This window comes from Artibeus jamaicensis, unplaced genomic scaffold, assembly GCF_021234435.1.
Source record: "Artibeus jamaicensis isolate MK-2021 breed Jamaican fruit bat unplaced genomic scaffold, CSHL_Jam_final contig_1085, whole genome shotgun sequence".
Classification (NCBI taxonomy): Eukaryota; Metazoa; Chordata; class Mammalia; order Chiroptera; family Phyllostomidae; genus Artibeus; species Artibeus jamaicensis.
Window position 1 is genome coordinate 229,991 of NW_026521214.1, and position 14,010 is coordinate 244,000.

The following is a 14,010-nucleotide window of genomic DNA, read 5'->3' on the forward strand; positions in this document are numbered from 1 at the left end:
AGAGATGACTGCTAGTCTCCAGGCGGATGAACCCAGCCAGCTGAGACGTCAAATCCCAGGGTGTTACAACAGAACGCCAGACGGGGAAGAGCACGGGGCGTGGCTGGAAGGTCTGCAGCACCGTCCCGCTATCCCATGGGAACGGACTGGAGATCAGCCGGGTTCACCTGGCTTTAAAGAAGAGAGGGGGGAAATATTGCGCAAAGACATTTGACGAATAATAGCCAGTGACTGGAGCCCTCGATATTTTTCTGTCAAGAAGGATTTTAGCACAATGGAGAATGTACTTTTTTTTTTTAAGCATGCAAGGGTGGCTGCCACTGAGTTTAGAGGCTGGAATGAAGCCTGTCATGTCAAAGCCATGAACTGCATCCTCAGGTCCGACGGCCTGCTTTGTGCCCAGGAGCGCGCCATCCTGCTGGATGGCCAGGGACCCGCTGCTAATCGGCCATCGTGAAGTGCCAGCAGCAACTGTGACTATCACAGCAGTGACAACGAAAATGCCACATTTTGAGCAACCTCCTGTGCTAATCACTATTATAGGGGATTTACATAAATTCTTCCATTTAATCAGAATGATAACACCTAGGGTAGATTTTATATTCCTCACATAACAGATGAGAAAATAAATGTGGGTGGGTGGGTGGGATACTCCTTTCCCAAGACTGCATTGTCAGTTAGCAGCTGACCCAGGCTTTGAACTTGGATCTGTCGGATTCCACACTGCGCGCCCGTGCCCAGCTGTGGCCCACGGCTGCCGTGCTGTAAAATGAAGAGTGTGACAGTCTGACTCCCCTCCTCTCACGGGCAAAACGCAAACACAAAGCTGAATTGGTGCCATTGTCTCTCATACTTAGAAGAGAACATTTATGCCCATCTTCTCCTTAATGTAAGTGGGTCACTCCATAGTTCCACATCCGGCCTTCTCCACCAGTTCACCTCAAAAAAATCCCTTTAAAAACCTTTAAAAAATCACCTCCTGGTCAGGCAAGTTACAACAAAAGACATGACAAATGCACAAGAAAAAAAACCACCTCTTCTTAAGTTTAGTTGCGAGCTCCAACAAAAACGCCTCGGCAAACCCTAAATAGAGCAGAGGGACCACAAACACGCACACGTGTCTGCACACGTGTGACTCACAAGGATCACTGGGTGGCGCGGCCAACTGGACCAAACGGGGCTCCGCTCCTGCGAGACACTCTAGGAAGTCCAGAAACCACACGGACAAAATCGTCTCGAGAGAGGAGTACAACATTCCTAAAGACACAAGTCGATGAAGCCCGTGACATGATCAAGGACTCACGAAGACCCGGGGGTTTTATTTTGAAAGTTCTTACTGTGGTCAGGTTTCAGGATGAATTTAATCAATGCATAGTCGTGAATCACACACTATGTTTATCATGGAGAACGTGGAGGGAACAAAGACAGCCGCGGCATTTTTTTCATTAATACTGAAACCTAGTGGGGAAGGCCAATTTGAACGCACAGTTACACATGTGACCGGAGCTGCCGTACGGGTGCAAATATGGGAAACATACTACAGCAGTTGTCAGCGGTGGGAGGGGGAGGCCATACAGGAGCACAGCCCTGTGTGAGTGACACGGGGACAGGGGTCTAAGGGACGGCCAGGAATTCACGGGCAAGGCTCGGCGGAAGCTAACAGAACTGTTTGTGAGTGCAGTGCACTGGAGGGAGCGCGGGCGGCTGGAGCATCTGGAAGGAATCTGGTAGCTGCAGCTCAGAGAAGGAAAAGGGGCCTCAGTGAGAGACGATGCTGGAGGGGCAGGCGGGGACAGCCTCGCGCAGGGCTGTTTGACCGTCCAGGTTAGGAATTTCTCGTCTCTTCCCTGGGAGCAACGTGAAGGCAGCACAGAGTTCCAGAAGGAAGCAGTGTCATTAGTCTGGTAATTCCAGTACCTTAGGCATCTCAGACGTTTTCCAGTAACAGATGTCATTCATATAACTTACCTATATCGAACAAACAAATGAACTGAAGTAGACATTAAAGCGCAATGCAAACAACCTTTAAAGTAGGCGTCTGGGGGGAAACCGACTTCCTTCACTGCAGTCAGAATGGCAACCATCACTGGCTTGTTAACTGGCCCTTCTCTTCTCCAGGCCTGGTGGGAGGACCCAGAGTTGCTACAATGAGAGGAACCAGCGTTGAGTGTGCCTCCGCACTCTCCAGCGACTGGTCCCCACACATACGAAGTGTGCCAGAACGCCCTTCACCAACTCCAGTCTCTTCGTATCTGAAGCTCTCGGACTGCATGTGCACTCCTGCACTATAAACCCTTCTGCCGTCACAACCGGGCTGAAGGCTCACCATACTCGCACTTCAGGGCCGAACATCGGGGAGCCTGCGGCAGCTCTGCAGGGCTTTCCCAGATGAGCCCCGGCAGGGCGTGACTGGTGGGACCCGCCACCCTGCCGCGCAGCACTGGGGGCTGAGGTCGTGACCTGCAGCTTCCCCTGGGCCTTGGTTATTTTTAAGCTCCAAAATCTTCAGTCTCACTTAGCTTTTATTCTGCTGGGGCCTGGCAAATGCCTACTTTCCCCTTCAGAGGGCTGTGCCTAAGGTTCTTCCCCGAAGGGTTCATCTACCTGGAATAAACGCAGTTTTCCTGGTGACTCAAACACAAATAGCTTGTTTCTTGTATTAAAACTAACACATATTTTAGTCTCAGGGTTTTTTTTTTTTTTATTTGACCAAGAAAGAATTGTAAAATAAAAAAAGCTGACATATGTAATATCCACAAAGTAAAGATGATGAAGATATAATCACAAACACTAAGATAGTCCAGTAGGCAGGGGTCTGGGCGAGACCCTGAGGTAAACAGAGAAACGCCTGCTCCCTCCCAGGAAGTCCGAGGGCCCGGGTACACAGCGCCTTCTCTTCCCGAAGCAGATGTGTGGGTGTGGTTGCATTTCAGCACAGATACCGCTTTTGGGGGTGGACCACTGTAAAAGTCACGCTACATGGGTCACTCACGTTCGTGTCAAGCTCATAGCCCCTGGATAGAGCACCGAGAGGTGAGGAGAACAGGACAGAGGGTGACGTCCCACCACGAATCCATCTGCAACCTCACCCCACACCTCTGCCCCTCCTTACTGTCCCTGCCACACTACCCGCTGCACACTCTCTGTTTCCAAAACCGGATTCCCTTCACATGTAGTAAAGACAGTAAGAGAAAGTAAAGAAAAGGGGAAGCGGAAAGCCTGAAGACTAGTCCTCTGAACGGCTGTTTGGGGCTGCGGGGCAGGGTCACTGTCGGGGGACAGCATCGCTCCCGGCACTGGACAGGACGAGGCCTGCAGAAACCCTGCAACACTTGCCAATGCAAATTAGACTATCCCCCTGCGGCTACAATGTATTAAATGCACAACAGATGGCTTTGTATTTTCATCACTGGGAAGTGGGCTTGTTAGGACTGCTGGCTTGTGTCACGTGTGTCATGTGTCGTGGTGAAAAATCATCCACGGCCCATCACACAGTCTTCAAAGCTTCTGAGCCGTGACCGACGCCCGTGCTGTCCCCAAAGATGGCTCACACCCTTACTTCTGGGAAAATGGGACTATGGTTACCTGTTCCTCTGGTGTGATTGAACTCTCCTTTAACGACTCGGCACGACTTCCCGTTGCCATTGCACACACCGCAGTGGTCTTCCCTCGCCAGAGACCCCAGCAGGCCGTCGCAGCCGACCTTCTGTAACGAGAGCGCGGCCACATGCCGCACACACGGTCAGTGAGCTCTGCTTCCTTCTTCCCACGTCAGACTCGGGACAAACCGAGTCCCTACAGACTAGAGGCATCTATTTGACCCACTAGGAAAATGCCACATTTTCTGGTGCCAACCAGTCCAGCAAGCTCCCGTCACATAACAGCTCTAAAGTGACCAGAGAGTAGAATAGTGATGAGAACATTTTTCTTGCATTAAAATGAAACGATATCCTAAAGCAGTTTGGTAAAATGTCACCGAGAGAAAGGCAATTTACACAAGTCCCACAGGCAATGGCATTTCTATTAAATACAACACAATCCATCTGACTTGTTCTATTCCGCCCAGAACAGATACACCTCATTACATGGATGGCTTCATGTCTAAGATGGTAGAAAAGCAAATGCCGACTGTTAGACAGTAACTTTGTAAAAACCGAATGCGAATGTTCATCTTCACTCCAGTCCATGAGTGGGCCTCTAGCCCTGTCTCTCTGGCAACCAGCCCACCGAGGGGACAGCTACTCACACCCCAGGGCGGCTGCAAGAAAATGTGAATGGCGGGGATTCGCTTTCACACGCTCCCCAAGTGACTGTGTTAACACGAATCTCCTGAGATCCCATCGCTGACGCTTTCCTGGTGGACACCACTGGCCTCCCAGTGACGTGCAGAAAATACAGCCCTAGTTCTCAAAGCCATGCACACTCATGCCAGAAACAAACAGAATTGCACAATGACCCCTAAGTAGGGGTTTCGAGAGAGAACGGTGACGTACTCCTGTGTAAGTTATAATCACTTCAGAGGTGTTTCTAAACTATGGACAAAACAGAAACAAAAACAGGGTTTGGAGCAGTGGTTGGTGCTGGTGGTGACGCAATGAGGGAGGCAGGCTGATGATCGAGTGCAGCTGTCGAAGAGCAAAAGTGCCCTGGAACCGGCACACCGGAGGGAGCATCGCTCGCTCTGTCCAGGGTGCGTCAGCCTCAGGAGGCGGACAGAGCCACGCGTTAGGGGAGGGGTCCTGATCAGCGAATCAGAGCTTACTCAGCGGAACCAAAGGGAATGTCTCTGGGAGAAAGAGGCAGCCCCCACTGGAAACTCTCACACGCAGAGAACTGGGAAATGTTCACTGTGCAGGGGCCGTGAAAAGACCTGGGAGTCCTGGGGTGAGGAAGAAACTTCCCTTTCACGAGCAAGTGAGAAAAAATGTGGAGTCTGGAGTGACTGGACAGGCCAAAGCAGGTTTCCTGCTCTACCGTCAGCATCCGGCTTGTTCCCTGGTGGGTACAATACACTCAATATACGGTAGTTAAAAATTGGGTAAATTAGTACCTAGTAGTCTCTGGGGTTTTTTTTTCTAGCCATTGTAACTGGGATATTACAAGTTTGTAAACCTAAAATAAAAGTCAGGGGTAGACATGCTGTGGCTCAATAATCATGGACTTTTTAAAATAAGAATCAAGAATTTTGTACTTTGTCATCGGTAGCCTCAGGTATCCATACTTAACAAAACTCGCTCACATAAGTCCAAGAGTTGAGGATGGACACCTTTGACAAGGTGATGCTGTGTGACTGGTGGCAGGGACCTAGGGTACCACAGCGTGTGGGAGGTGGCGGACAGCAGGGATCACACAGGGCGGAACTTTCTCTCCCCTCCACCAGGATGGAGTCGTCCCTGTTTTCAATGCCCATTCACCAAATCCACTAACCTTAGTCCACTCACCACAGTTAGAAATCTGCATTCAGCTTCAGTGCTATGCATGTTGTGATACACCAAAAACATTCAAGCCAAACCCAATGTATTGAAGATGGTCAGGAAAAAGAAGTATGTTTTTAATTGTACTGAAAGACTAATGAAGCGTTTTTGTTAAAAAGCCAGGATCGTGAGGTATTCCAGTGCTGTTAGAAGTCAAAGCCCATTCCCTAGCACCTTCATGGAAGGGTCGCCATCAGGTTCACCCAGCACTGACTTACGCACAGGCTTTGTTGGTGCCGAGCCCGAGTGTCCAGCTAGCCCCGGTGCCAGCTGTGCCCACACGGTGCTGCTGGGTGAGAGGCTCAGCTGTTTAGGCGATTGTATGTGGCATATTCGGTCGGACAAAATTTTTTTCAAAAGTCATTTGTTTAAGACATTCGCTCATCTGACAGATTTATATATAATGACAGAATTAAGTTAATAGCTTTGATTGCACAACATACAGTTCTGGAAACAAACTGGGTGGAGGTAAATGCCTGCAGTGATTGATTTTTACAGACAAATAAAACATTACATTTCATGTTACTGACATATTCTGTTAAAGAATAAAGGAAATTAATATGTAACTATAAAATCATTTCTTATGCCAATGTCAGTATATGATTCTGTGCTTTAAACTTCATAGCACACTGGAAAAGTATAAAATCTTAGAGCTGGTGAGGCATTTAAGTTTCATGGTGTTTCCAAGTTTTTACCCAGAAGCCCACAGACTTCTATAGGACCAGAGACTGATTTATCTTCAGCCTGCAATTGTTTTCAAATGTTGGTGTGAGTGTGTGCATGCACAGTGTGTGTGTGCGTGTGGTCAGGTGTGCATTTTTTGGGGGGGGCAAACTTTTCATGAAATTCTCAAATGTGTGTATTCAATACATACACACAAAAATCAATGACCATTGGCCCAACAATTTCATTTGACAGATTAGCTAATGGATGCACACCTATCTTAAGTGATTCTCTTAAGAACACAGTTTCCTAGCAGCTGTCACGGACTCCACCCTGGGACTCTCTCGTAGCTAAAAAATTTCTGTCCCTCCCATGCCGGGAACATCTATCAGCTGCTGGTTCTTAGCCATCCACCCTTTCCAGAAGCTGCCTGCCTAGTCCGAAGAAAACTGCCTTTCACCAGGTCACATCCCGTTCCAGGGACAGCTGGCATCCAAACGGTCATAGATGCTGTGGCTAAAGGAGCTTTTTTCCTCTCCCCGAGAATCAGCTGAGGTCTTGTGCTTGCACAGCAGCCCAGTTTCTCCCTGCACCCGATGCCGCCTCCTCCTACTTGCCGCACAGATACTGATCACACAAACACTCGGCATCAACCTTCCTGCACATTGACCTTCCAGGGAAGCCCACCTGAGGCAGTGGCACAGCTGTGATCGGCAGCCTCCAGGTTCTGGCCCTTGCACTTCACACCATGCTTCTCATCCTCACTCTAACAGGATCTCTACCTTCCTAACGATAAATGAAGAGCACACGGATGCACACGGCAGATGGCGATTACATGAGTGGGTCTTGAGAATGTCATGCCAAGTGAAATAAGCCAGGCAGAAACGGTCAAGAACCATATGATTTCACTCGTGTGGAATATAAAACGGAAAGCAACAAGTGAACAAACAAGAAAAACAAACAAAAACTCATAAGCAGACAACAGGCTCTGACAATACCAGAGGGAAGGGAGGTGGGGAAGGCAGTCAAGGGTAAAGGGGGCTGGACCCATGGTGGCCCAAGAAGATTCAGTCGGTGGGAATGCGATGCAATCTACAGATGATGTACCATAGAACTATACGCTTGAAACTGATATAATCTTACCAACCCATGGCACCCCGATATATTTAACTTAAAAATAAAAAATAATTTAAAAAGGCAGAGAGGGGCAAATGCATTAAGTATCAGGGAACTGAAACTGCTTCCCTATCAAGTGAGTAGTGGGACTGATCTGACAGTTTTTTGCTGTGGGGAAAACATGGAGGACTGGAGTGCTTGACTCGTGTGTCTGTGGTGTCTGGGCAAAAAATGCCCCATGTGTTGCCATTCTAGACGTGTAATATGTACACGACAGAATCAGAACCTCGGATCCTTTCCACCAGTAATTCATATGCCAGATTATCTAGCCCAAACCCAACATTATACAAAGCAGATCTGACTTGGTCAAGTTCACGGTGGAGTCAGGACGGCACCCAGGTCTCTGGACTCTGCATGCAGAGCTCTCCCCCACAGAGCTGGGCAGCTGCTCCGGGGCCCCACAGCGTACGCATTCTGCCTTTTAGAACGTCTTACCTGACACCGGCCACTGGCACAGAAATCTAGTCCCTGGTATCCGCAAGAAGTTCCATCCATCACTTTCTCGGACAGGAGAACAGGCTCCTCTTTCCCAACAGGAGAGCAAAACAAGGCGCATGGTTTTTCTGAGTCCGGAGTGGATAAAAAGAAATGAGCAAAAGGGATGCCGTAAATATTTTTATCTTAAGCATCATTTTTTTTAGAATAGCTGTTGAGTAAAAAACACAAGTCGATGTTAAGTGGATCACGTAATACTAATGCAGATAACACTAGATGGTCACTATGAGGAGCGTGTGAGACAATGCCCAGGGAAATGCAAGGGCCCCGTGAGTGTCGATGTCCTGCCTAGGAAATCTTCCATTCCACTGTTTTCAAAGTGTGTACTTATTATTTTCTGGCATTAAACCTCTACCACACACAAGCCAATCATTCTTCCTGAAAAATGTCATGTACACCCTCATTACCGCTCACATCTTAAGACTTACTTTATTCATAAAACCTTTCTCTTGCTTTCAACTTTTAAAAGAATTCTCTTTCAGTTACAGTTCACATCCAATAATATTTTGTATAGTTTTAGGTGTTCTTGATGTCTCACTTATAAATTCCAATACACTAATTTTCAATCCTGTGCATTTGGCATCTTCTAATTGAAAAATTACGAAAGGGAGAGAAAAGAATGTCTCAGACGAGCAATTCTCCTATGATTTTGCACGAGCAGAATGTTTAGAAATGTCATGTGATCCCATGAGCACGCCCACTGGTCTGCACAACTGCTGAGGTGCCAGCCAGGACCCAACCCCCTTACTGCTTGGTCACAAAGCACGTCATGAACAGGACGTTGGGGTTGAGAATAAAGTTCTAGGTAAAGAATTCTTGAATGGCTGGAGGTCTTCAGTGCTTCACTAATCAATAAGATAGGATGGCTGAAGTTGAAACACTTGTCTATTAAGTGTGATCAGAAAGTGCCGAAGTAGTTTTCAAGTGCTGTTCTCTCCATTCCTATTTCTAAGTGTGGTACAGAGGTGCCACCGTATTTGGTGACACCGCAGTAGGACCGATCCGGATCCGAAACTTCAGAGCAACAATCTCCATGCTACGTTTCTGCTCCGCTGGCTTCACCCCGGGAGGGGGGGCCCTCTGCTGTTTACTGCACTCATGTAAACAGAATGGAAAGCAGTTTGCAGTGTTTGACACCAGTCTTCCTGTGCATCTTCAGCGAAGTTCCACGTGCGCTGATGGGGGTCTGGAAACACCTGGCAACAGCCAGAGGCGTGGAGCAGGGTGTCACTTCACACAGAGAAGACGGACGGTCAAATGAGCCTTCAGCATCGGACCTCTCAAAGTTTTCACTCACACGTGGATTCTGACACTCTGCTGTGACCCATTTTGATGAATTGGAACAAAGCCTTCTTCACGTGCATGGCTTTGAAATCTACCTTTATGATGCCAGGAGTAGCCACAATAAAGCATTTCATTGGGCTCGCACGCCTCAAAGTGGGTCATGTGTATTCAGTGAGTGCTCACTCCGTCATGTCCCTGACTTAAACGCAGCTGCTGTCAGTGTGACACTTTAAAGTGAGAGATATTGTTTCTCTCTGCAGGTTTTATGGAGGAGAGGAGCGCACCAGATATATGACCGAATGTTGACAGCAGTTAATCTAGAAAATTCCACTCGCATTCCAAGCAAGACTTCAGATGAAAATCTTTTCGTGTCTCCTTTTACAACACGTTGTCCACTGGCTGTGCTGACTTCAGCTCTGCAGGTGACATGAATGTTTGATACCTGTCTTCCTTCCTGGAGCACACCCTCGAGGCTGGGACGCTGCAGTGACCCATTTAACAGGCCAGCCCTGGGCGGGCAGGCTCTGTCTTGACTCATGAGATGAACCCTTTCCAAGATATGTGAAATATGGATTTCAGCCAAGTTGCAGCACAGAGTATGTAAAATACCTGAACGTAAATCCATGTACCTTTTTTCCTCTAAAAATAAATGTTCACTGCTGCACGGGTACCCTACCCTTCCTTCTCTTAGCCAAAGGTCATATAGTCCATAAGACTAACAGAAACAGCCACTTGCACTTCAAGGTGTCATATGTTATGAAGACTTGGGCTTTTAAAAAGAATTATGTGTTTCAACTTCTCCCATAGTGCTCTAATGTATAAAGACTATTGTGTATTTGATTCATCCTACAGAATGCTGTGTTTGATTGATGTCTCCTTTGCAAGAAATTCATGATCAAAAATGCTAATCTGCTAATTACATAAATACCTATTATGGATTATGGTGGTGATACATGTCACTTTACCAGAGTTAGGAATTTGCCCTGGCTGGCGTAGGTCAGTGGATTGAGCGCAGGCCTGTGAACCAAACAACCTTGGTTCGATTCTCAATCAGGGCACATGCCTGGGTTGCAGGCCAGTTCCCAGCAGGGGACACATGAGAGGCAATACATTGATACTGTCTCTCTCTCTCTCCTTCCATTCCCCTCTAAAGATAAATAAATAAAATCTTTTAAAAAAGAGAGTTAGGAACTTATGTAATTGTGATTTTCGATATATTGATTTCTTCAGATGGACCCCACCCAATTCTGGATCTTGTACTCGGAGGGAAACCCATTTCCCACCTCTTATTTCACATAGGAGTGAGGAAGCAGGCTTCCCAGGATTCAGTGTTATCAAATTGCAGTTGGTTAGAGGCAGAGACAGAATTAACCCCCAAACAATCAGGCAATGTTCTGAGTGGTCACCTTGATTACATTTTTACAGTGAGAAGATACGGCTTACATACTTCCAGTGTATGCAACAACTATTCGTCTGCGGCTTTATAGCAGCCAGACGGGACAGCGGGCACAGACAAGGGAGAGAACAGACGTGTCAAAGTCTGCTGCAGCAGGGTGTTTGTGGGGTCCCTGGAAGAGGCACATACCCAGTTGGGACGATCAGGGTGATTCTTTTTTCTAGAAAACTTGACATGAGTTTAGTCCAGAAAAAATTGGTAGAAGTTTTCAAGGTAAATAAGTGGGGAGAGAAAGACCAAAGCTTACGAAAGAAAAGGTATTACGCCAAGAAACTAGCATGTTTACGGGCCCATGATGCATGGGGGGTGGGAAAGTAATTGCCTGCCTGTGCGGTGGCTGGCACCGGATGACAGAGGTCGAAGGGCGTGGGGGGCCCAGGGATGGCCTGAGATGCCAGGTGACAGAGTCCGAGATGGGTCCTGAGAGCAGCAGGTCTCACGGAAGAGCATCACTTGGCGAAGTGCCTCCCAAATCTGGCCTTTCCAAGGCCAACCTGGCTGACGTGAGGGGCGGGGACTGGCGGAGGCTGAGATGAGTCAGAGGCTGGTGAGGAAGCAAAGGAGTCCAGGGCATGGTGCTGCTGGGCAGGGATGGTGCCCCTCTGATTGAAGACGCTGGCGGTAGAGACGTTTGGACAAGTGGGGTTGGCTGGTCGATTACAGGTGGATGGAGACCGAGAGAGGTTTGCAACTTAGCTTGGAGGTTGATCATGGCATCATTCTCTGGGAGAGGCCCTGTGAGAGGAGAAGGATTGAGGGAGAAAGGAGATGGATTGAGGGAAAGCAGGGGGTGCTCAGCTGGGGGCACCTGGAGCTGGAGATGAGTGGGGTTTTGAGTAGAGACACCATGCAACAGCGGGGTGAGCAGGGCAGGGCGATCTGGGTCCCTTCAGCATATAGATGATAAACAACACCCAGTGAATAAGGAAGATTATCCTAAGGAGAATGTTTGGCGAGACAACTAAGGGGGCCAGGACGCACCATTAGAAAATTCCCATTAGACACATTTATTCGCCTAATGTTCATTCAGTGACTGCTCTGTTCGGGGCTGTGTACCATCTAAAGATGCAGCCCGCATGAAGTATGACAACAAGCCCTGCTCTCTGAACTAGCACTTGGGGGGCACGTAATAAATGAATAAGACAAGGAGGTTTTATGGCAAATAATAAGCTGTATAAACAAGAGAATGCAGAAGGGAAAGGAAAGGCACTGAGTGACTATTTAAGAACAGGCCTGAAGGAGGGGAGAGAAAGGATCATACTGATACATGGGGACAGTGTTTCAGCACGGAAAACAACTACTTGCAGGACAGTAGGAGACTTATTCTAGAAAGCGCAGGGCGCCGGTCTGGGTGGAAGGGTGTGACGAAGGAGCAGGAGAGGTAAAGCTGAGGAGTAACAGAAAGCCAGGGAGGGAGCGTCCTCACAGGCCATTAGAAGAACCTCGGACTGGCACTCTCTCAGTGAGCCCTGAAGGCACGAGAGGGTTCTCAAAGGAAGACTAACGTGATATGACTGATGTCCTAAATGCATTGCGCTAGCTGCCATGCTCAGAGTGAAGGCAGAGTAAGGACACAGGTGTCAGGACCAGTTAAAAGGCTACTGCCATCACCTGGGTGAAAAGACTGTGGCTTGCGCCGGGGTGGCAGTTCTGGAGATGCTGGAAAATGATGAGGCCCTGGATGTATTTTAAGGATCGGGCTAATGTGACCTTACCAATATTTTGAATGTAAAGTAAAAGAGAAAGAAGGGAAACTTGATGATTCTAAGGTTTTTGGTCTAAGCGTCTGGAAAGACAGAATAACTAGTTATTAAAAAGACTGTGGCCCTGGCCGGGGGGGCTCAGCAGATCAGAGCATCATCTTGTACACCAAAAGGTTGTGGGTTCGATCCTCGGTCAGGGCACCTACAGGAGTCGACTGATCAGTGTTTCTCTCTCACATCAGTGTTGCACCCTCTCTCCCCCTTCTCCCTAAAAATCAACAACATGCCCTCTGGTAAGGAATAGGAAAAAAGGACTGTGCTCTTAGAAGACGGTGCTCTTATTTCTTCTCAACCAAAGAAACAGTATGTTTGGAGACCGTGTTGGGGAAGAGAACGTGACCTGTGCGAGGCGGTAACACGAGACCAGTGCTGGAGCCTGGTGCAAGGGGCCGGGTTTTAGGTGAGGCGGGACACCACACAAGGGGCAGGTCAAGGACGGTCTGGCTGTGCCTGCTGCGTTGTAGAAGTCTGGTCTTCACCTGAAGACTTATGGGAAAGCCTCTGAACGGCTTTACGTGGGAGAGTCAAATGATCAGAGTTGCATTTTGTGCGAAGACCTCTAGGTCGGCCAATGAAGAGCGAGTTGAGGCAGCAGAAGAGTCGCTAGACTAGCCCAAGCAAGAGGCTCTGGACACTGACGTGTAGCACAGTGAAAGGGGAGACGGAGCGGGGAGACTCGGGAAGTAAAACGGAAAGGAGCCGGTGACGGTGACGGGCTGGGTGAGCAGGGGAGGAAGATGGACATGTTAAGAAATGACACATCTCTGGCTCGTGCGCCTGAAAAGCTGATGCAAGAGGAGGCACCGAAGAGGATCAGAACGGACGCGCCTGGGAGGGTTAAAATCGTGAATTTAGTCCTAAACTTGCAAATACGCAAGCAGAAATGTCAAAGAGGAAGCCGTGCAAATACGTGTGGAGTCACAGGGAAGATGTGGCTGAAGATACAACTTTTTGCGTTATCTGCCCATGTGAAGGCACACACGGGATGAGGTGCCACCCCTAGGAGAAAATGGAGCATGAAAACAGAACTGCATCCGGGCTCTCGAGGACACAGCAGAGATGCAGTTGGGACAGAGGGCTGTGTCATGGAAGTAAAGGCACACACGCGTTTCAAGAACCCAGGGGTCGCCAGCCATTTGAATGCATTTGACAGGTCACGTGTAAAAAGGACTGGAAACCAGTTATGAGGGCTAGGGTCCATGCAGGTTCTTGACGGCACTGGTGTGATTTGTGCCGGCGAAACCCAGATGGAAAAGTGAGGAAACACAGGGCTGCAAACCAGGCGGCTCTTCCGAGAAGCGTGTTCATGACCAGGAGACTGTGGTGCACTGGCCGGAGGGGGCTGTGAGACGGAAGGAAGGTCTGTAGTTCTTCTTGGAGGAATCCTAAATAGGTTTAAAAATCCAACGTGCAAAACCAGAAAGATTGAGCACATACGTGAAAACCGGGGTCATGAGTAAGCCCGCTGAAAGGGAAGGTGGGGCGACGTCTGGGACACAGCGGGAGCCGCTGGCCCCGGGAAGAGATGAGAACTGTGCCGCAGAGTGGAGAGCAGGGGGCATGGCTGCAGCGACAGCTACACTCACAGGTTTGCAGTAAGAAGAGGAGGGAGTTGATGGTCTGACAGCTGCTCCCTCGCCTGCCCCGTCTGACAGAATGACGTGCCCTACTGTTTGGCGGTTCCCCTTAGTGCTTGTAC

General features: G+C 48.7%; 1 protein-coding gene across 1 annotated transcript in view; it reads right to left on the bottom strand.

Annotated features, from left to right (window-relative positions):
* ADAMTS19 (ADAM metallopeptidase with thrombospondin type 1 motif 19) overlaps positions 1–14,010 on the bottom strand; it is a 216,343-nt gene that overhangs the window by 55,752 nt on the left and 146,581 nt on the right. Inside the window, exons 14-15 of the mRNA XM_037164084.2 lie at positions 7,749–7,876; positions 3,586–3,706 (exon numbers count right to left, since the gene is read on the bottom strand). Coding sequence (XP_037019979.2) covers positions 3,586–3,706; positions 7,749–7,876 — 249 coding nt within the window. The remainder of the gene's footprint in view (positions 1–3,585; positions 3,707–7,748; positions 7,877–14,010) is intronic.